The sequence below is a fragment of the Ursus maritimus genome, unplaced genomic scaffold (assembly GCF_017311325.1).
Source record: "Ursus maritimus isolate PB19 unplaced genomic scaffold, ASM1731132v1 scaffold_28, whole genome shotgun sequence".
In the NCBI taxonomy this organism is placed as follows: domain Eukaryota; kingdom Metazoa; phylum Chordata; class Mammalia; order Carnivora; family Ursidae; genus Ursus; species Ursus maritimus.
This window is the reverse complement of record NW_024425341.1, coordinates 25,223,371-25,243,881: the sequence shown is the minus strand read 5'-3', so window position 1 is coordinate 25,243,881 and position 20,511 is coordinate 25,223,371. Positions and strand designations below refer to the sequence as shown.

The following is a 20,511-nucleotide window of genomic DNA, read 5'->3' as shown; positions in this document are numbered from 1 at the left end:
CTTTCCCCAGTCCCACAGCTTCCACATCTTGGCCGGAGGGTTTCGGCAGCACCTGGGCGGCCCCCCCAGCGTCAGGTGCATGGAAGCGAAGGGCTCAAGCCCTTAGGGAATGAGGGTCCCTCAGCTGCTCCAGGGCCCTCTCCATTCCTGACGCCTGCCCGCCTGTGGCCCACCCTGGGACCTCCCGGGTTCCGTGCCTCTGTCCGTCACCATCTCAGGGACAGCCTGAGTGTGGGCTCGGTTCAGGTGACCCTGGGCTGATCACCAGTGGCTGCAGATGGGTGCAAGTCCCACTTCTCCCCCCAGGGACGAACAATTCACAGAGGGTAAACACCGCACTCACAATGCCCAGAGAGCCCCGTGAGGCGCTGGGTCAGAGCGTTCTGCAGGGAGGCAGTGGACTGAGCCTGAGGGGGGCCTGTCGTCGTCCAGGGGACAGGGAGCCCTGCCAGCACGCCCCCAGGGCAGCTGCGGGTCCCCAGGGAGGGAGAGCTAGAAAGGGCGGGAAGCAGGAGCAGGGGTGGCTGTGCCCCTCCTGCCGGCAGCCGAGACCGGTGATCGGGTTTAGGGCCAGGACAGCAGGTGTGCCTCGGGAGTGAGGCTCAGACGCATGGTTTGTGTGCCGGCTCAGTTGCATTTAGAACTAAGTACATGTTGATTTAGGTGCGTGCGAATATTTATCCTGGGATTGCTCTGTTTGCTTTTCCCTGTCGTCTTTGGCTGGGGTGGCTCACTTAGGTGTGTTTTCTCTTGCTCTGGCAGACACTAAATTTCATGGGAATTAGAAACAACCTGGAAGTCTGAAAGTACCATAATTTCAGTCTGTCTACTGAGCTTCCTAAATTGGTTTGGGATATTGATGTCCATTTCTCCCAGTGCGATGAATTCATTCAGGGTTTATTTCTATTTATTTAATTTGGGGCTGGTGAAACCTTCTGTTTTTTCCCAGCTTTCTTGAGACATAATTCACACGTAACATGGTGCACATTTAAGGTCTGGATCCACGTGTGCGCTGCAGAACGATCGTGGCTGCACCTTTAGCTAGCCCTGCATCCCATCACGGACGTACCGTTTCTCTTGCCGTGCTCAGAGCATTTCGAATCTTCTCTCTTACGACTCGGACTCTCATAGCGCAGTGTTGTGGACTGTCATGTGCGTGGTGCGTCAGGTCCCCAGGACTTACAACCCTTGTGGCTGCACGAGTGTGCCTGTAAGCACCATCTCCCCACCCCCACCTGCACCCCATCCTCTGTGACCTCCTATCTAGTCTCTGTTAGCGTCCACATGTGAGTGAGGTCGTATAGTGTTTGTTTTTCTCTGACGTACCTCGCGTGGCATAGTGCCCTCAAGGTTCACCCGTGTCCTTACAAACGGTAGGGTTTCCTTGTTTTTTATGGCGAATAATATTCTGTTGTGTGTATGTCTTTGTGTATATATATACACACGCACACACACACACCACATCTCTAGGCACTCAGCCATCAGTGGACACTCAGAGCTTCTCCACGTGCTCGTGATTGTGAATAATGCTGCCACAAACATGGGGGTGCAAATGCCTTTTCCACTGGCGTTTTCATTTCCTTCGGATCAGTACCCAGGAGTGGGATCGCTGGGACAGAGGGTAGCTCTGTTTTTAATCTCTTGAGGAACCTCCACGCTGTTTTCCAGAGTGGCTGCTGTTTACGTTCCCACCGACAGTGTAAAAGAGCTCCTTTCCTCCACGTCCTCGCCAACCCTTGTTACCTCTTGTCTCTTTGAGGACGGCCCTTCCCACAAGTGTTGCGTGTCTCTGCTGCTGAGTGCTGTTGAGCACGCGTGCATGTCGCCGTGGGCTGTCTGAATGTCGTCTCCGGAGAACGGTCTCCTCACGGCTGTTGTGTTGTCCGGGGTGGGAGACTTGGTGGCTGGAGGCCACCGCCCTTGCAGCACTTCTCTACCAGGCACTGTTGCAAATCTTTTACTTTTTAGGGAGCTTGAAATCTGGAATTCTGTAGAAATTTCTGCAGTTTTTAAGTGTCGGTTCAAAATGTAATCAGCATGTACTGGGGCCCCGCTGTGGTTGGGCAGCCTGGTTGAGCACTCAGGTCTGGAGTGAAGACTCCGGAAAGAGGCTGTCCCCAGACAGGTGGTCTGTCGGCTGGAGCCGACGCCCACAGCCCAGTGCCCAGTGGTATGCCCTCCCCCGCCACCCCCAGAGGATTTTGTGGGGGGGCACAGAGCACAGGGTCTGCAGAAAGAGTATCGTAGGTGCTCAGAGAACAAAGTTCAGTTGTTAGAAGTTAATTCTTAAGCAAAATAACATGTTCACAGCAGATGTCTTGCTTCAGAGGAATCGCAGTGTCCATGTGACGGCCGTCCAAGGACACAGACACCACGGGGCAGTCAGGTGGAGCAGGCGTCCTCAGCCCTGCACTCGGTCCCTTGCACGTGTTGGGGAGAATTGTATCTCCACTCTGAACCTCTGTAATCCCTGTGGAGACTGCCCAGCTGGTAAGGTTGTGAGTCCTGGATGAAAAGGCCTGTGTGCTTGTGTGTGTGGATGTGTGACTGTGTGTGTACGTGTGTGCACGTATGACTGTGCGTGCACACGCATGCCTGTGTGAACTGTGTGTACATGTGTGCACCTGTGACCGAGTGTGTGTGCACGTGGGACTGCGTGTGCACAGGCGTGTGTGTTTAACCGCACGACGATAACCCAGTTCCAGCACAGATCCTACAAGCAAATGGCAGGTCGGTGTTTGTCAGAACCAGTAATTGTCCCACAACATCTTTTGGCCTCACTGCAGCAGTAAAGTGTTTCCTCTACAGTTAAATCATAACTTCAAAGTATGCCACAAAATTCAAAACTTGCCTGGGTGCCTCTTGGCATCTGCACACCTCCGCTTAAGACAGTTACTCATAAACAGGGTTTGGATGAAAAGGTTCCGTTCCTCAAACGTAGAACCCAGGAGCAAGCCCTCAGTTTGGAACCGGGACCTTGCCCCCTTCCTTGAGCAGAGGGCTTTATGAGACCAGGACCGGAGGTGTTGGCGGACTGACAGTTGTAGTTATGTTTTCAGGCACGATGGCTTAATTAACGGTGACTTTGAAAACTGAAGAATTTATTTTAACGCCTCACGGGGTCATTACACAGTCACTTTGAAAACGTATGTTAAGTCTGGCTTTAAATATTGTTTCTTGCCATCCCTGTTGCCTGTTGACTCACACTTCCTATAAAGTGCGACAAACTTCATCAGTAGGTCTTTGAAAATATTTTCAAACCATAATATTTCATCCCTGCCTGTGCCTCAGGGATGGAGCGAGTTTATGAGAAGAGAGGAAAGCCTCTTACCTCAGTTCTGTTTTTTTTTTTTTTTTTTTAATTCAGTGACGATGTGGTCAGTCCCGATAATACAGTACATGGCAGGGGGCATTTCAGAGGTAAGAGCAGGTAACGGGGAAAGGAAGCACGGTCCCACACTTTCGGGTGCAGATCCCTTTACTGACAACTGAGTCGTTTCGTGCGTTACCGTTGGAGATGATAGGACACTGTGTGGGCACCGTGCTGGGCTCTTTGATCGCCTTGTCGCACCTCACACTCTCACGTGGCCCTGGGGACGCGTGGCAGCATTGTCCCGTGTTACAGAGAAGAAAGCCATGACTGAGGTTGAATGATGCGTACCGGGCAGCCGGGCTGGGATCAGAACGTTGCTCCGTGACTGAGTTAGGTTGCCTCGTGGAAATGGTACCACCTCTTAGAGCTCTGGACACCCCAGAACCAGGCGTCGGCCTCGGAAGTACCAGTGGTATCTTGGTGGTTATTTAAAATGGTCTATGGGGCATCTGGCTGGTTTGGCTGGTAGAGCCTGTGACTCTTGATCCTGGGGTCGTTGGTTCCAGCCCCATGTTGGGTGTAAACCTTACTTAAAAAACAAACAAAAAAAAAGACAAGCATAAAATGATCTCTGATCCTTTCCCCCAGGCCCTGTGCACGGATAACTGAATCCGAATGAAAGTAAAGTTTTCTTTTTTTAAGATGGATCCTGGAATTCTGAACCTCAGAAAGTGATCAAATTAGGCGTCCTGCCGGTTAGAAGTCTCGTCATGGCGGAGGACACGTTATGGGCAGCTTCTGGAGGTCAGGTGTTCACAATCAGCACCGAGACCCACACGATAGAGGTAAGTCATTTTAAGTGAGTCTGCGGCACAAAAGAGGTGTCTCAGAAGTGGCCTCAGTTAAGGTCTGATGCTGGTGGTCAGGGAGCCCCCGGCCCGTGGCGGATGCAGGCAGCCTCTCACCCATGGCCCTGCCCTGAGAGAAAGTTCCACCTAGATTTGTGCGCGAAAAGCAAGATTAACTAGATAATTTAGCTAACTGCCATGTAGCCATGTGTCCGTGGAAGAATTGTTCGTTTCCCTGCTAATTAACACAAATTCACTACTTTAAAAAATGCATTGACTATGTGCATAATAGAGAGTCTTCGAGGACACGGGGAAAATTGGCCCCGAGTCAGGTGGCCCTTCCAGTCAGTGCAACGCTTGGATTATGCCGTGAAGGATCAGGAGACAGCCCGCCATGTGGAAACGGGGAGCCATGCCTCAGGCCCTAGGTCTTCACCCTCCTAAACGTTGCAGATGGAGGTAATTTCGAAGCATAAACAAAAACACAAACTTAGAAAGCAGTGGAATGTTCTCATTACTCTGCAGTGGGGGAGATTTTCTAAGCATGACACATGCTTGGAAGTTGCCATAATACAGAAAACAATGAGTGTGGTAAACTTTTAGAACCTTTTTTTGTTCTCATTTAATAAGTGTGTGAAAGAAAGTTTCGTAAATGACAAATGGAGAAAATATTGTCCATCTCTGTGATCAACAGCTCATGTCCTTCATAGAAAGAGAGTTCTTACTAAATTTGAAGAAAAAGAAGCCAAGCTGTCCATGGCCATTTCTTACGTCCCCTCTAAGTAACTTAGATAATAAAGGCATTGCTTCCAGCCAGTGCAATGAATCACGTCACGACTAAAAATTCCTCCGACCATCACGTGAAAGGTAGTAGAGAAAGGAGCCCGTTGAGGGGAGGAATCACCTTGATCTCTGCGAGCGCTCTGCGGGCACGTTGCAGTGACTGGTGCGAACCCCCACAAGCCCCTGATAAACTGTAGTCATTACGGACTTCTAAAAATGTTTGTCCGACTCTCCTTAGGAAGGATTACTGATTATTCAGCAGGGTAGGGACCTTCAGCCATTTTGCCAGCACACACTTGGCAGCATATTCTGTGACCTTAGAAGGTGGGGTGTCAGCCTCCAGCGCGGAGCTCCTTCATGTGGTAGAGTGTGGGTGGATAGCGGTCAGGGGAGTGGTGAGCCCATGTGGACGTGGGCGGATGGTCTTAGACTGCGGGAGCCCGCTGAGGGTGGCGGAGGAGGACGGGCCCTAGGAAGGTCACCAGATCCCACACCCAGACCCATGAGGTCCAGGCACCTCCCGTGGGACCACAGATAGCTCTTCTGGGTTTTGTCCTGGATGTGCCTCTCCAGCATCCTGCAAGACCCTGCCTCCCAAAGCCGACAGAAAGCCAGCCAGTCGTGGCTCTGGCCACACCAGGCAGTTGGCAGGAAGACAACACAGAGGGAAGACAGAAGCAGTCTAAATTATTTCCGCCCGAGGAGCCCCATGAGGCTGGGCTGTCCAGGCGGAGCAGGGATTCCTGGAAGGAAATGACACGGAGCATCTCGGGTGGGAGAAAGGTGTGGATGAGTCCAGTGGCATGCTGGGAGGTGAGGTTGGCACAGGTGCGGTCAGAAGGGACCTCACATTCAGTACCAGGTTGCTGGGAGTTCTCTCCCTGGCCCTTCTAAGTCCTCCGAGGAGTCACCTCAGGGTCACCATGCTGGAGGCACCCCACGAAAGGCAGCGCATCTGGCTGGCTTTCTTGGGGTGCGTGTGGCCTTTCCTGCTGGGACGTCCCTATGCCGTGGGCGATGGTGAGCTGCTGAGGGATTTAATATGTAGCAGATGTTCCGACATTCATGTTCTCTGAAGGTCAATTTGCTGGCAGTTTTGGGGGGGAGGAGTGCTGCTGGAGACCACCCACGTGGAGAAGCCAGTAGGGCGGACCCCACGGGACCTGCAGAGGAAGGGGCTCCGGGAAGACGAGCCACTGGCCGCAAAATGCAGATGGCATAGCAGCAGCCATCACGGACAGTGTGCGACCCCAGCCCCAGAGCACACAGCACGCGTCATGGACAGCACGCGACCCCAGCACCAGTGCGTGCGCCATGCATCACGGACAGCGCGTGACCCTAGCGCTCCTGTGGCGTTTAGGGAGCACAGCACAGAGGCACCTGACATTGACCGATAAGGCAGAGGATGGAAGACAAACAGCAGAAAATAACTTGCCAGAAAGCAGTGAAAGGTGAAGGTGGCCCAGCAGCAGCACTCATGGGAACATTCTAGAAATGCTGGTTCTGGGCCCCAGCCCGGGCCTGCTGGATTCTCTTGAGGGCCACCAAGCTGTGCTGTGATGGCATCTGGTGCTCGCTTCAGGCAGTGCCGGCCTGTCCTCACAGGGGTGAGGGGGCCTGTGCAGGGGTGCGTGCCGTCCTCCCATCTCCCATCCCCCCCCCGCCGCCCCCGCCACACCAATGATTAGCCCAGCAGGCAGAGACGCAGCCATGGGGTGTAGTTACCTCTCCGCTTCCTGCAGCCCTCGTCTGGGGAATTCCATACTAGTTCCTGAGAGACAAAAACGGAACTTTCCTCCCAGAGAAGCCCACAGAGGGGTGAAGCCTCATCTGTCCCCGTGATGGCTGTGGAGTGGGGCGGTCCAGGCCAGCTCGGAGAGTGGGGGCTCCACTCCCTATCTGGGTCTCTCGGGTCGCAGGTCGACAAGGGCTCTGCCATCGACTGCAGTGGAAATGCACGTGTTCACCTTCTGCTGGGCTCACTGCGTGCCACGCAGGCTGCGGGGTGGGTGAGGGGTGTAGCCTGGTGACCCCTTCCTGTGTGGGGTAGGCACACAAGATGTGTAAACACGACATCCTCGACAGAGTGATGGGCTCTGAACAGCCCCCCCCCCCATTCCATGATGTTCGGGAACAGCCCTGAGATCAGAAAGCAAGCCATTTAGAGGACCGTGGGGGATTTGATCTGCCGCAGAGCTCAGGGGCTGCTCTGAAGATGAGTGTCTTCCCACCGACGCTGCAAGCTTCAGCCCTGCACACCCCTTCTCCAGACCTGTCAGGGAGTGCTGCCAGCTGCCCACCCAGAGCTGGCCTGTCCGTGCTGCAGCCAAGTTAGAGAATTCCCCTCTCACGGGTCCGTGTGGAGCAGGGTCGTCAGGATAGAGACAAGGGCCAGCGCGCAGCCAGATGCTTGGGAAGGAAGGACCTGGTCCCACGGAGAAAGTAGCAGGTGGCTTTTGGGGACCAGGCCAGGGCTGGGTGCAGACCCAGAGACCCACAGGCAGTCCATGAGCGCTCGGAGCAGTGCGGGCAGGCAGGCCTTTGAAGGGCTCGCCCAAGGCCGGGGCGTGGGCTTGCCTTCCTGGCTCGGACTTGGGGAAGGGGGCTGCCGGCTCCACACTGGAGTCCCAGGGAGCCGACCGGCCTCCGTCCGCCAGCGCCGCTTCACATTCCCAGACCTTCCTGCTCCCTGCTCCTTTGTCCCTCTTGCTTTCCTGCGCTTGCCAACCTGCCAGCGACCATTGGACTCCACCTCCGTGGTGGGTAGGCTTTCCGGCAGGCTGTTGGGGTTCATGGTCCCAGGGAAATACCGTGATGTTCTGGAAAGCACTCTGATCTGCTTGGGAGCAGTAACGAGCAGTTTGATTGCTACTGTGTGTCTCGCCGACAGAGGTGTCTGTGGTTTTGGAGTAGTGGTCCCCTCGCTGTAGGCCCTTGGGGGTCATGCTGAGCCTCTCTGGAGTGCCATTTGGACACTCATGGTCAGGACAGCCGTACGACCTGGGTGTTAAGTTGTGGCAGAGGGCCGGCGGCAGCTCGCAGTGACGCAGTGGCAAGGCTCCGGCTGCACCCAGAGCCCCATTCATCACTTCTCTTTGACTTTCTCAGAACCAGCTCGAGGCCCACCAGGAAGAAGGCATGGTGGTCTCTCACATGGTCATCGCTGGCGTCGGGATCTGGATCGCCTTCACCTCTGGGTCCACGCTTCGCCTCTTCCACACGGAGACACTCAAGCATCTGCAGGACATCAACATAGCCACCCCCGTTCACCATATGCTGCCAGGTAATTGGATCTGGACGGGGAGGGTCCTGAGGGAGAAGGTAGGGGGCGTGGAGTGCAGGTGCGGCCCCTCAGGGCAAGAACCAAATTAAAGCATGGTTTTTATAGGTCGGAAGCCCGTGACCGTAGACATTGCTTGTAGTTGAGCCTAATAAGACCAGACTGTGGGAGCAAGGACCTCAAGTTGAAGAATGGAGAGAAGGAAAAGATTCACTGGGGGAGAGAGGGCTGTTGGGGGAAGCCAGAGACGCAGCATCTCAGCTGGGAGCCTACTAGGCACAGAGCAGGAAGGATGCCCCCGGCAGAGGGGGTCACAGGCAAAGGTGCAGAACGGGGACGGCGGGGACAGCTGGTAGCTAGTGTGTGTGGTGTGTGTGTGCGTGTGGCTAGAGTGTGCATGTGTGTATGTGTAGCGTGTGTGCTGTGTGTACAGCGGCACGTGGGCAGCGTGTGTGTAAGCATGTAGTGTGTATGCACAAGCAGGCACCTAGTATGTACGAGCGCGTTGCCAGCACACATACACGTGTAGGCAGCGTGTGGTCACGTGGTCAGTGTGTACGAGCCTCTAGCCAGGATGTATACGTTTGTATCTCACGTAGCTGGTGTGTTTAAGCATGTAGCTAGAATATACTCATGTGTCTGGTGTGTAGAGGCTGGTAGTATGTGTCTGTTATGTATAAACGTGTAGCTGGTACGTGTGTGTAGCTGCTGAATGTGAGCATGTGGCTGGTGTGAGCAAACACGTGGCTGGTGTGTGTGCAGACACGTGGCTGTGTGTACGCATGTCGGTGGTACGTGTAAGCACATCACTGGTACTTGTAGGCACGTGGCTAGTGCATGCAGGCTTGTAGCTAGTGTGTGGAAGGACGTGGCTGGGACCTGCGGGCACGTGGCGAGTATGTGTATGAGCAGGTGGCCGCTGTGCAGGAGCTGAGGGGCGGAGGGAGGAAGAGGCCGGAAAGGTTGTGTGGCCGTGAGTTTGGAAGGAGCATCCTGGCAGCAGCCTGCGGAGAAGGGGAGGGAGGGGCAGTGGGGACCCGCCTGTGGTCTGGAGGGACCCACCCTAGCGAGCAGCAGCGAGAACCCAGGGAGAAGCAGAGTCCCCTGGCGCAAGACTGATTAGGGAGGGAAAGGGCCAGAAGGTCTGAGATTTGGGGCCTGGGTTTTTGGGAAGAACATAAAATCATCAACGGACATGGGGTCACAAAAAGCCAGTTTGGGGAGAACTAGTACATTGGGTTTGGTGCTGCTGAGCAGAGCAGCCCCGTAGGAAACTGGAAGGAGGGTCTGGCGCGTGGGCAGGGGGTCAGGAAGGGGCTGCCGTTGGGGAGTTTGTCCGCCTGGGTGAGTGATGAAGGGACAGGGGGACGGGGCAAAGAGTGTCAGGTCAGAGCACCAGCTACCACCCTCGGGAGGTGAGAGGACTGTGCAGAGTTAGAAAAAAGGGGTGCAGTGTGCATCCAAGGGGCCAGGAGGGGAGCACCAGGCGGGGACGGCGGAGCACGTGGCCGGAGTGCTGGTGTGGGAATGTGCGCACGTGTGTCTGCACATACACGAGTGTGGGTGTGTGCGTGTGCACATGTATTGTGTGCATGTGCGAGGTGCGATTGTGTGCAGATGAGAGTGTGGGTTTATACATGTGTGTGCACACGTGTGTGCATATGTGTTGGGGAGGAGCTTTGCTGCAAACGTTTTAAAAGCAGTGGGAACCAGGGAGGTAAAGAGACCGAATTTAGACTTCAGCTGGGAAAAGTTAATAACAAAAGGCTGAGCCAGATTAGAGGGCCCCAGTCAAGTTGCCTCTTAATTGACTTTACATGTTTGATAGAATTTTGAATTCTGTAAGCCCATAAGTGTGGAGAAAACCTCTTAGAAGTTATTTGGGTCCCCTGCCCATGTAGGCAGTAAAGCAAGTTATCAAAATCTCACAAATTCAGTGCAAATTACATTCTGGCCAGGTGCCCTGTGTATATATATTTATTTTTTTAACCATTGTTTAAAGGTAGTGAGACTGTGGTGGTACCAGTGGGAGGTTTTTGTTCTGGTGGTTGACGGTTGGTTGGTTGTCCATTGGTGATTGGTCGATTGGTGGTTGTTGGCTGGTTGGTGGCTGGTTGGTGGTTGGTCGTTGGCTGGTTGATGGATGGTTGTTGGCTGGTTGGTGGTGGTTGTTGGTTGGTTGGTTGTTGGCTGGTTGGCGGTTGGTTGTTGGCTGGTTGATGGATGGTTGTTGGCTGGTTGGTGGTGGTTGTTGGTTGGTTGTTGGTTGTTAGGTGGTTGTTGGCTGGTTAGTGGTGGTTGGTGGTTGGTAACAATGTTGAAAATGTTTTTAGCTTAAGCAGAAAGTACTAGAGGAGTAGTTACTGTTGATGCATGAGAAACAGGATAAGGGATCAAGTTCTAGAAAGGCTGGCCTCTGACAAAGGGAATATTGGTATTGGACTTGGGGAGGGAATTGGGGGGAGAGGGCAGCAGGGAACAGGGTGGGTGACACATTTGGGGCTTGGTGAGTGCTGGTCATGGATGGCATGAAACAAAGTCAAATTCACCTGTTGGCAGAACAGTCATCTTGCCAGTGAGTGGCCAAGTCCATCCAGGGGAACGGTGGTGTGGTGGTGTGGCTGCTGCAATGGGGCTGCCTTTTGAGCCCCCCTAGTCCTGACCCTGTTGTCCAGCCAGCCTCACTGGGCAAGCAGCCCCAGTGGTGGGAGCCCCGGACCCGCTGTCATCCCGTCCTTGCTTCCCAAGGTCACAGTGGGTCCGGACTCGCCACAGGCTAGCGCAGACGTGCTCCAGGCAGCACCCTTCTTCCAGTACTGTGCTCCGCCCAGTGCCTGCCCATCTCATGTCCATGGCGCCTTTACAGACCCACATGTGGGTGGTGTTTCCTCCGTTTCTTATGACCGTGTTCATGGCTGGTTTTACCCTTTAATGACTCCCTGTTTTTTCCATCTGCGTGGCTCTGCGTGTGCTGATCACGGCCCCACACGGGCTCTGTCAGCACCAAGAGGATGTGCAGTAGATGCTTGGGCATCTGGCGACACCGTTTCCCCGAGCGCACCCTCCACAGGGCCGGACGCCAGTGTCCACTGCGGGCTCGGCTCTCCCCCTGTGGTCCCAACACACGCTCCCTCCACCACTGTCTGCTGGGCCCTCTGTCGTGGGTCTTTATTCCGGTCTCTCTCTGACGCTGTGAAGCACAGGCGAGCATCCAGTCCAGACGGGAGCATGTGTTCTCCCGGATTCACTTACCGCACACTGACCAGTGTCCGGCGGCGCTGGACGCTCGACCTGCATCTCCTAGTCTCCTCGAAGGTCGTCTTGCCGCCGTGGCCCAGCGGCCTGGGAGGAGGGCGGGTGTGGAGAGCAGAATTCGCTTCCACTCAGAATGCTGTTGCATTTGTCACGCCTCCCACCACAGCTCTTGAGTACAACACTCGGAAAGGCGTGACCCAAAATTGGTCTGATTTTCGCTGCATTTTGTGATTTAGAGAACAAGACACCGTGTCTCCCCTTTCTACTAACCGTCTCACCCGCAGGCCAGTGTCTCCTCGTGACGAGCGTTGGTACACTCTGCTTTGCCGTCAGATAACTCTGTGTGTTTATACTGTGCATTCGTAGGCGCATTGACTTGGAGGCCACTGGGCTGGGTCACTCCCAGGACACTCGCGGCCCCCGCACACCCGCGCGTTCTGTGCGTGCACGAACATCTAAACCTCGTCGAGACTTGTGTCGGTGAGGCGGCTCAAGTGGGTTTTGTTGTGTACAGCTATACATAACATTACGCTTTTGTGCTCTTACTGGACCATCAAATTCCAGTAGGTTCTAAAGATGAAGACTTCCCAAGCAAGAAAGAGCAAAATTTGAATATAAAATTGGTATTCTGTAACTCAGGCCCTTTGTTGGAAGTGATCTGGGTCATTCTTGGGGCTCTGAGCGCGCTCCCACTTGCGGACTCGAGGGTTGTGCAGAGGGGCTGGGGTCGTCATCTTCCGTTCAGAACTCAGCTCTGAAAACAGTCACACTCATGCTCTTTGGCGTAAACCACGTCACACTTCACATCGTCTAACGAATGACAGTGAACTTGTCCGTGACGAGCACGCACATCTTGTAGAGCAAATTTCTGGGTTACAAAGGCGTAGAATTTACAGCAAATGCGTTAGAAGGAGCGTTAATTGTAAGTTGCAAGCAGTCACGGTTAGTTATCCCATGATGGAGGTTTTGCCGCTTTGTCCAGAATATTCAAAGGAAATTATTTTGATGGACAAGTCCTGAGAGGTCATGTTAAATCAGGCTTTCTGTGTCCCCACTGAGTGAGTGCATTGGCTGCCAGGAGGGACTTAGCCACATAAAATGGCCAAATTAGGATTTTTTAAAAATCAGTGTAACTTAAAAAAAAAACGCATTGATCACATCAAAAGGTTCAGCAAATTAAACCAGACTCAAGATTATTTGTGAATTACGGGGCGCCTGGGTGGCACAGCGGTTAAGCGTCTGCCTTCAGCTCAGGGCGTGATCCTGGCGTTACGGGATCGAGTCCCACATCAGGCTCTTCCGCTATGAGCCTGCTTCTTCCTCTCCCACTCCCCCTGCTTGTGTTCCCTCTCTCGCTGGCTGTCTCTCTCTGTCAAATAAATAAATAAATAAATATTTAAAAAAAAAAAAAAGATTATTTGTGAATTAGGAAGGAAGACTAAGGATTGGATTTGGTGTCCTCCTGGCTCCTAGTGCCATCCTGGGTTAGCCAGCAGCGAATCAGTCAGCAGCTGATCCTGGGTTAGCCAGCAGCGAGTCAGTCAGCTGCTGATCCTGGGTTAGCCAGCAGTGAATCAGTCAGCTGCTGATCCTGGGTTAGCCAGCAGCGAATCAGTCAGCTGCTGATCCTGGGTTAGCCAGCAGCGAATCAGTCAGCTGCTGATCCTGGGTTAGCCAGCAGCGAATCAGTCAGCTGCTGATCCTGGGTTAGCCAGCAGCGAATCAGTCAGCTGCTGATCCTGGGTTAGCCAGCAGCGAATCAGTCAGCTGCTGATCCTGGGTTAGCCAGCAGCGAATCAGTCAGCTGCTGATCCTGGGTTAGCCAAGCAGCGAATCAGTCAGCTGCTGATCCTGGGTTAGCCAGCAGCGAATCAGTCAGCTGCTGATCCTGGGTTAGCCAGCAGCGAATCAGTCAGCTGCTGATCCTGGGTTAGCCAGCAGCGAATCAGTCAGCTGCTGATCCTGGGTTAGCCAGCAGCGAGTCAGTCAGCTGCTGATCCTGGGTTAGCCAGCAGCGAGTCAGTCAGCTGCTGATCCTGGGTTAGCCAGCAGCCGGGCCCTGCCCGCATGCCTGTGGTCGTGTTCTGGGCTGGAGGTGAAGAGGGTGTCCCAGCTGGTGCATTTCCTCCCACACGCTGAGGCTCGTTGCTGCTTCTGTTCCCTCTGTGGGTGTGTTCATTACCAGCCCGTGGAGAAGCCTTCCAACATGTGATGTGTCACTCAGTGACAACGGTTGTGAATTGGTCTCTGCTTCTGAAAGTGCCCGCACACCTGTACCTGTGTGTTCTATAGGTATTTTATAGCTGTATGCAAAAATTAGCACAGAGTGCCCACCCAGCTCCAAAACCAAGTCATTCAAATAGGCAGATGTCCAGAATTCCTGGGAACATAAACACTATTAGCTTTTAAAATAACATGTAAGTCTATATTGAGAAATGAAACAAAATTTTTTTTTTTTTTGTAGATTTTGTTTTGGTTTTGTTTTGGGTTTTTTGGGGGGGGATCTTGGGTTTTTTTGTTGGTTTTTTTTTTGGTCATTACAAGAAAATTCATAAAAACAGTCATGTTAATCTATCTTTGGCCTTTGTGTTAGACCATTTGTGTCCATGTCTTTTCTGCAAGATGGTCCTCAGGTGGAATGCAGACGTACTGGAAGTAACCTTCATTTCTACAGAAGAGAAGAAGCACGTGTTTTTAAACGCCACCTTCACTTCTCACAAGCAAACAACCGTTCTTGTCTGCGTGTCGGCGTTAGAGCCAGCAGAGGAACGCTGGGAGTCCCCGGGACTCTCGGAAGCGCGGCCGTAGCGTGGTAGTGGCGAGTCCCGGGTGCCCAGAAGCACCCTCCCGGCCAGCACGGTGCAGAGCGAATGGTTTGATGTCTCTGGGCCTTGGGGCCGTGGCTATAAACCAAACCAGACAAACTGCCAAAGCCACAAAGGCCAGTCTGACTCTGCTGTTTCCTATGAACCTTCCCCAAACCGTTTCCTATGCTGGCCCCGGGCGCGTCCTCCTTTCCAGCAGAAGCTTCGGGAGGTCACCTGCTGTGGCTGAGTTGTGCTGTCGGGCGCCGGCGGGGACATCCGTCCTGGGCGCGGTAGAGCCCCTCTCTCCTGGAAGACTTGGCGGCTCCTTTTGCAGGGTCCCCAGGATGGAAGCCCGGCCCCTGGTCTTTCCCTGCGGTGGAAGTGAGCACAGCATGTGGTTGGAGAGCCCTGGGAGGGTGTGCTTGGCACAGCGAGCACTCTGGCTGGAGGCCGGTGGTGTTTCCTGGCGGGGCACCGAGTGCCTGCCCCCAGCGCGGCGCAGCTGCCGAGACCGCCTCCGCTTCCCTCTCTCCGTCCAGGGCCCCAGCGCCTGTCTGTGACCAGCCTGCTTGTCTGCCACGGCTTGCTGATGGTCGGCACCAGCCTGGGCTTCGTGGTGGCCTTGCCCGTCCCGCGTCTGCAGGGCATCCCCAAGGTGACTGGTGAGTAGACGCCTCTGCACACCTGTGCCTCCTGGGCCCCTGTCCCGTCTTGTGCACTCACTAAGCCCTCTGTTTCTGTCACACTTTCGCATCCTGGGAGCTGCTTAAAAGACGTAAATTATTATTATTTTTTCTTTTTGCATGCTCTGTAGACTGTTAATTGAATAATCAGTTCCTACTTCTGCTTTTCTGCTGTTTATATTAGTGGCCCAGGGAGAATCTTACCCCAAAACATGTTTTCATGTTCCCTTTATTGCCACTTACTACTTTGTCATTTAGATACGATTTTGCCCAGTGGCAGTGGATGCTTTTTACATTTCCTATTGCAAAGAAGGAAGCTCAGTGTCTGAATAAGCTTTTTTGCAATGTTGGTAGGAGTTCAGACGGGTACAGTCTTCTCAGGAGGCAACTTGGCATTTTGGATCACGCGCCTGAGAATGCGCGTGTGTCTGGAGTCAGGATTTTTCAGTTCAGAAATCTGCCTCGGGAAGCAGCCGATCCTGTGAACGGAGCAAGATGCAAAAAAAAATATTTGACACAGCATTCAGTTTTTCATAGCACAAAATAGGACACAACTTAAAAATTAGGGGTGAAGAGATTTTTAAGAAAATGGTTGTGCTGCCATTTTAGGATATAACCAAGCAGTAAAAGTGATGTTTGTGGAGAGCTTTGAATGATACAGAAAAACACTAATTCTACAAGTAAAACCAAGATCTTAAATTTTATATTGATTAGGTAACATCAGCCATGTGGGAAAAAATCTCGGAGAAAAAGATTTGTAGGAAATTCACCAGAATGTTAGTAAAGATTCTGTTCCTACGGTTTCCTCCTAATGACAACACCAGAATATTTCACGTGACTCCAGACGCCCTTCCCTCCTCAGTGAGCTGTACAGACCTATCATAAATAGGTCTGTGGTTTACGTAAATTCAAGAGCCACCTCTTAGGGTTAAGGATTCCAGTTTTGTTCATTCTTGTCTTCATTTGTGTTTTTATCATGATCCGTATGTGGCACACACACGACATCGCATGCAGTGAATACGTCCGTTTTCCACGGTGCCGGTGAAGGGTCAGCCTCCAGCTGCCGCTGGCCCGCGTGTGGGCGCCACTCCTCCCTCCGGCGCCCCTTCCCCCCACAACCGTGCAGAGCCGTTCTTCTGAGCGGCATACCCTCATTCCATTGATTTTTCTCTGTAGTCTTGCCAGTTTGTAACTTAAAAAACGAAATCTGGAATTTTGCTGTTTTTCCCATTTCCTAGAATTGCCTCCTAACCTACACACTCCCCCGTCACTCTTCTTGCTTCCCTGGTACTGCCGAGACGCAGCCTTGTTAGCACGCGAGACTGGCTCGCTCACGCTTGCTGGTGCACGGACGCCTTGGGCATCCGTGCGTCTCACGTGGGTGTTTAGCTTCCGGTTTTCTGCGGTGCCTGCGAGGCCTCTGTGCGTGTCCGTCTGGCCACCTCCGCTGATACTGGCCCACGTTGTTCTGGGGTGCACGTCGGGCGCAAATCCCTGGCGTGGAGGAAACGCATGTGCTCACCTTCCCTAGGTGACTGGAGACGTTTTCCCGTCATTGTCGTGTCAGAGGACCCCTCCCTTGCTCGTGTCTGCGCCTTCCTGCCCCTCTGCGTTCCCACGCGTACCCGCGAGCTTGCCGCTCTGTTCGAGGAACGGCCGCTCACCCTGGCTGAGGAATCCTCTAATTTAATCGGCTCTGGCCAAGGTCGGATGAACGTGAGGGCTCGGGTCTTGTGTGACAAAGGGCACACGCTTGCCACGTCCCTGTCACCTCACCTGTGAAGCGTTTGAAAAGCGCGGACACCCTGTTCCCACCTGACAGCACAGGGTCAGGGCGTTCGGGGACGGGGAATGATTGTGCTTTCAAAGCAGACCTCTGCATAGTTTCTGACACGTGCTCTTGGGTTAAGTGAGGATTTTAAAATTAAATTCACATCACTCTTAAATTGAAAAGTCCCTTCTAAGTAAATAATTAGATAGATAGAAAAGTCTCCAGTTTAATTAAAACCATAGAAGGAACTCATTCTAAACTACAGAACCTTCTTATAATGAGAAATGGCAGGAAGCTACTGGCATTTTAAGCATCTTGTGCCTTAAACGGACTCATTTCTGGCGTTTAATTTTTCAATCAAGACTTAGGAAAATCGAATCTCTTTCTGTAGAGCGGGTGAGGAGACCCTCATACAGGGAGCAGGAAAACAGCTATTTTACTGCTGTAAGAGTCCCATGTGGGCATTAGGAGTTTAGACCATCCCTTTGACAGCTTTCTTGAAATTAACTAAAAGTCCACGAGAATGCGACCTGGTCGCTATCCTGGTTTTAAGCTGTCCATTGGTGTCAGAGTTCGGCGTGGGCTTCTGTGGTTTGGACGAGAGAGAGATGCTTGTTGATGCCTCTGTGATCCTGTCTCTTGCACACGGCGGCCGCGGAATGTTCCCCACTCAGGAAGAGGCATGGTCTCCTACCACGCGCACAACGGGCCCGTCAAGTTCCTGGTCATGGCCACCGCCGCCGTCAGGACAGACAAGGACAAGCCCACGGACAGCCCGCCACCCAGCGCGGAGCCCCAGGATGAAGAGCAGAAAGAGGCGCTCCCCGGCGAGGGGCCTGGCCTGAGTCAGAGCAGTGCGGACGCCGTCTGGCTGGGGGGCTCGCTGGGCTCCGTGACTCACAGAAGCGATTTCTCCTCGTCGTCTGGGTCCCTGACCCCCTCGCAGGGCTCGGGCTCCCTGGAGCCCAGATTGGAGGAGAGTATCGTCTATGACCTCCTGCGGCTCCCCAACATCTTGCCGAGCAGAGGGCGGCGGGCCAGGAGGGCGAAAGCCAGCTCGGTGCTGGTGGCGTGCGGGGGCCAGGGCCACCGGCGGGTGAGCAGGAAGGCCCGGCAGCAGCGCCCGGAGGAGCTGGCCTCCTCTGTCATGGTCTGGCAGATCCCCTTGCTGAACGCATGAGCCTGGGGCCCGCCGAGGCGGCGGTGTTTGTGGCCGAGGACGGCTTTCAGCTGGGTCGGGTGACCTGGGGGCTGTAGACGGTGTCTACACTGGGTGAGGATGAATTAGGTCTTTGGGGAAGAAACGTGCAATATCATCGTGGTGGTGGTTTCGTGCCGGCCCGTCCCCTCTCCACGAGCAGAGCCAGGTGCAGACACTGTGAGGGGCAGCACAGCACGCGGGGCCATCAGAAGCTGCGGGAGACCAACCCGCTCCTGACCGCCACGGTGCACGTACACCCGGGACACTCCGGACCTTCTCTTGTGTCCCGTTACCCAGAGGATTTGCAAAGTAAGACCGTCTGGGAAAATGCAGCCTCTCCAGTAGTGTGAACTTATTAACAACTCTTAGAATAATAATTTGATTCGGAGTCACTGCTTTTATTTATATTGTCTCTCTTTAAATTCCGGAAAAGAGTGTGTAACAATGAAGAAAGCCAGTGAACACACGCCAGTCCAGCAGGTCTGCCGGACTGGTTTGCTTTCTGAAGTGAGCTGGGTTCTCCAAAGTGGTGTCATGTGTGTATTGTATATTTTAACAAAGTAGTATTTTTATATTGCATTTCTATTAAAAATTAACAGTTAATGTTTTAGTCACTATATGATCTGTAACATTTAATAATGTTTGCTTTGAACCAAAATGCTCAATACCTTATCAACATTCAGACTCGAGTGTCCGCGCCACACTATTCCTCCCTTCTCGTGTCAAATAGCATTGATGCCCGTGTTTGAAAGGTGTGCGTTTCCCTGTTGTAGGAAACACATAGAGAGGGCGCCGGCAGGCTCTTTCGCGTTGCTAGTCAGTGTGGCCATGGGATGCGGGCCGAGGTGGGCAGCCCTGCCGTCTACTCGCCCTGTCACTCTGCCGCATCCTCCGTGAGCGCGCGGCCTCGTGTTCCACGCTCCCGAAGCCGGGGCACGCGTGTGGGTGTGCGGCTGAGCAGTGAGTCCCGTGACACACCGCGTGGATTCGTGTATCTGTGTCGTACTTGCTGAGGGCTTTAAAACCACGAATGCAGGCATCACCAGAGGTAAATTTCTCAGCACTTTACAGAGGACTAAAAATGCTAATTTTATGACTTAGCCAAATATTTTCTAAGGTGCATATATACTCCCCTTTGAAAGTAATATCTCCCTGAGCTTTCTTAAATTGTTAGCTGCTATCTTAAGTCATAAATAAAGTCTTTTTATTTAAAAATACCGTATTCGAATTGCCTTTTCTTCCCTCCTGAAACACGGAGGGACACTTACGTTCTGGCACGTCGAGGGACCGTCTGGTGGGCCCTTTCGAATTCCGGATTGCCACCTGCTGGTTTGGGAGTTTGGTACAAATTCCAGAGACAGTCACAACGTGTGTAGGAAAGCATGCTGTGATTTGAGGTAGGTGTTGAGAAACGTTCAAGAGACTCACATACTTGCCAGTTTGTATTTTGAGTGACGTCATGAGTTGAATGAACTGAACATGAAATACAGAGGTATCTGTTGTAGACCAGGTTCCGTAATATTTGTGCCAAGTGGAGCTGGCGTTCTCAGTCTTTTCACGGGCAAATTAAACAGATGTACTCTCGTGCATTTTATTGAAACCTTGATACTCGAAGGTTTTTGGTCTTCATCAATATCTCAAAAAACTCAAAACCACCAAGTTTTCTTACAGCATAAAGAAGTAAAAGAAAAAAAAAAAACCCAAACAGCACCAGTTGCGGTTTACATTTATGTTAGAATATTGATGTATTTAGATGAACCTCGGGTGACACCATATGTCATATTCACGTGTCAGAAGTCTGGGCCAGCCTCTGTGTTGGGTTCTGGGCAGTAAAGGGCCTCCCGTGGGGCTGCCATCGTCTCTTTATTCACGCACCTGCCCTACAGAGCCCTGAGCTCCTCCTGGGCTGCAAAGAGCTAGTGACAGCAATGTGTGTGGGACCCAGGGCCATGCTGCTGTGTCTGCCCCCCCTGTTTGCAAGGTGACTGGGATTTGCCACCCTCCCTTGGGGTGAGGCCAGGTTCCCTTGGCGCCTCACAGCCCCTGGGACAGCAGCTGCAGCGGCTCGGAGGCCGAGGCCTGAGCTGGAAGGTCCACATGCCTCCGCATGGGGTTGGTGCCCCGGCGGCATCCTGGGACCATCAGTGGCAGACCACAGGTGTGGGCAGGTTTGAGCCAGTCTGTGCACTCGGTGCATCCCCCAAAATTCAGGTGTTGAAATCCTAACCTCCAAGGTGGTGGTGTTAGGTCGGGGGTCATGAGGTCATGAGGGCGGAGCCCCATGATGGGATTAGTGCACATATGAAAGGGACCCCAGGAAACTCCCAGCCCCTCCACCAGGGGAGGACACGGTGAGAAGACATCTGTGAACCAGGGAGTCCTCACTTGGCACTGGCTCTGCTGGGCCTTGATCTTGGACCAAGGGGTAAAGTTCAGAGGCCCCCATCACTCCCATGTCCTCCCCAGGGAGGGTGCTTCTCATCTCTGCAGCCTTAAGTGCCGCTGAAGTTCAGGTCCTGTTTCCAAAAGGGAAACTTCCAGCAACCCAGCAGACAGGACTGGCGCCACGT

At 53.2% G+C, this 20,511-nt stretch overlaps 1 protein-coding gene across 1 annotated transcript in view; it reads left to right on the top strand.

Moving 5' to 3' along the window:
• ARHGEF10 (Rho guanine nucleotide exchange factor 10) overlaps positions 1–19,214 on the top strand; it is an 89,817-nt gene extending 70,603 nt beyond the window's left edge. Inside the window, exons 26-29 of the mRNA XM_040643178.1 lie at positions 4,016–4,158; positions 8,053–8,227; positions 14,826–14,948; positions 17,415–19,214. Coding sequence (XP_040499112.1) covers positions 4,016–4,158; positions 8,053–8,227; positions 14,826–14,948; positions 17,415–17,920 — 947 coding nt within the window. The 3' untranslated portion in view covers positions 17,921–19,214. The remainder of the gene's footprint in view (positions 1–4,015; positions 4,159–8,052; positions 8,228–14,825; positions 14,949–17,414) is intronic.
• Positions 19,215–20,511: the final 1,297 nt, after the last annotated feature.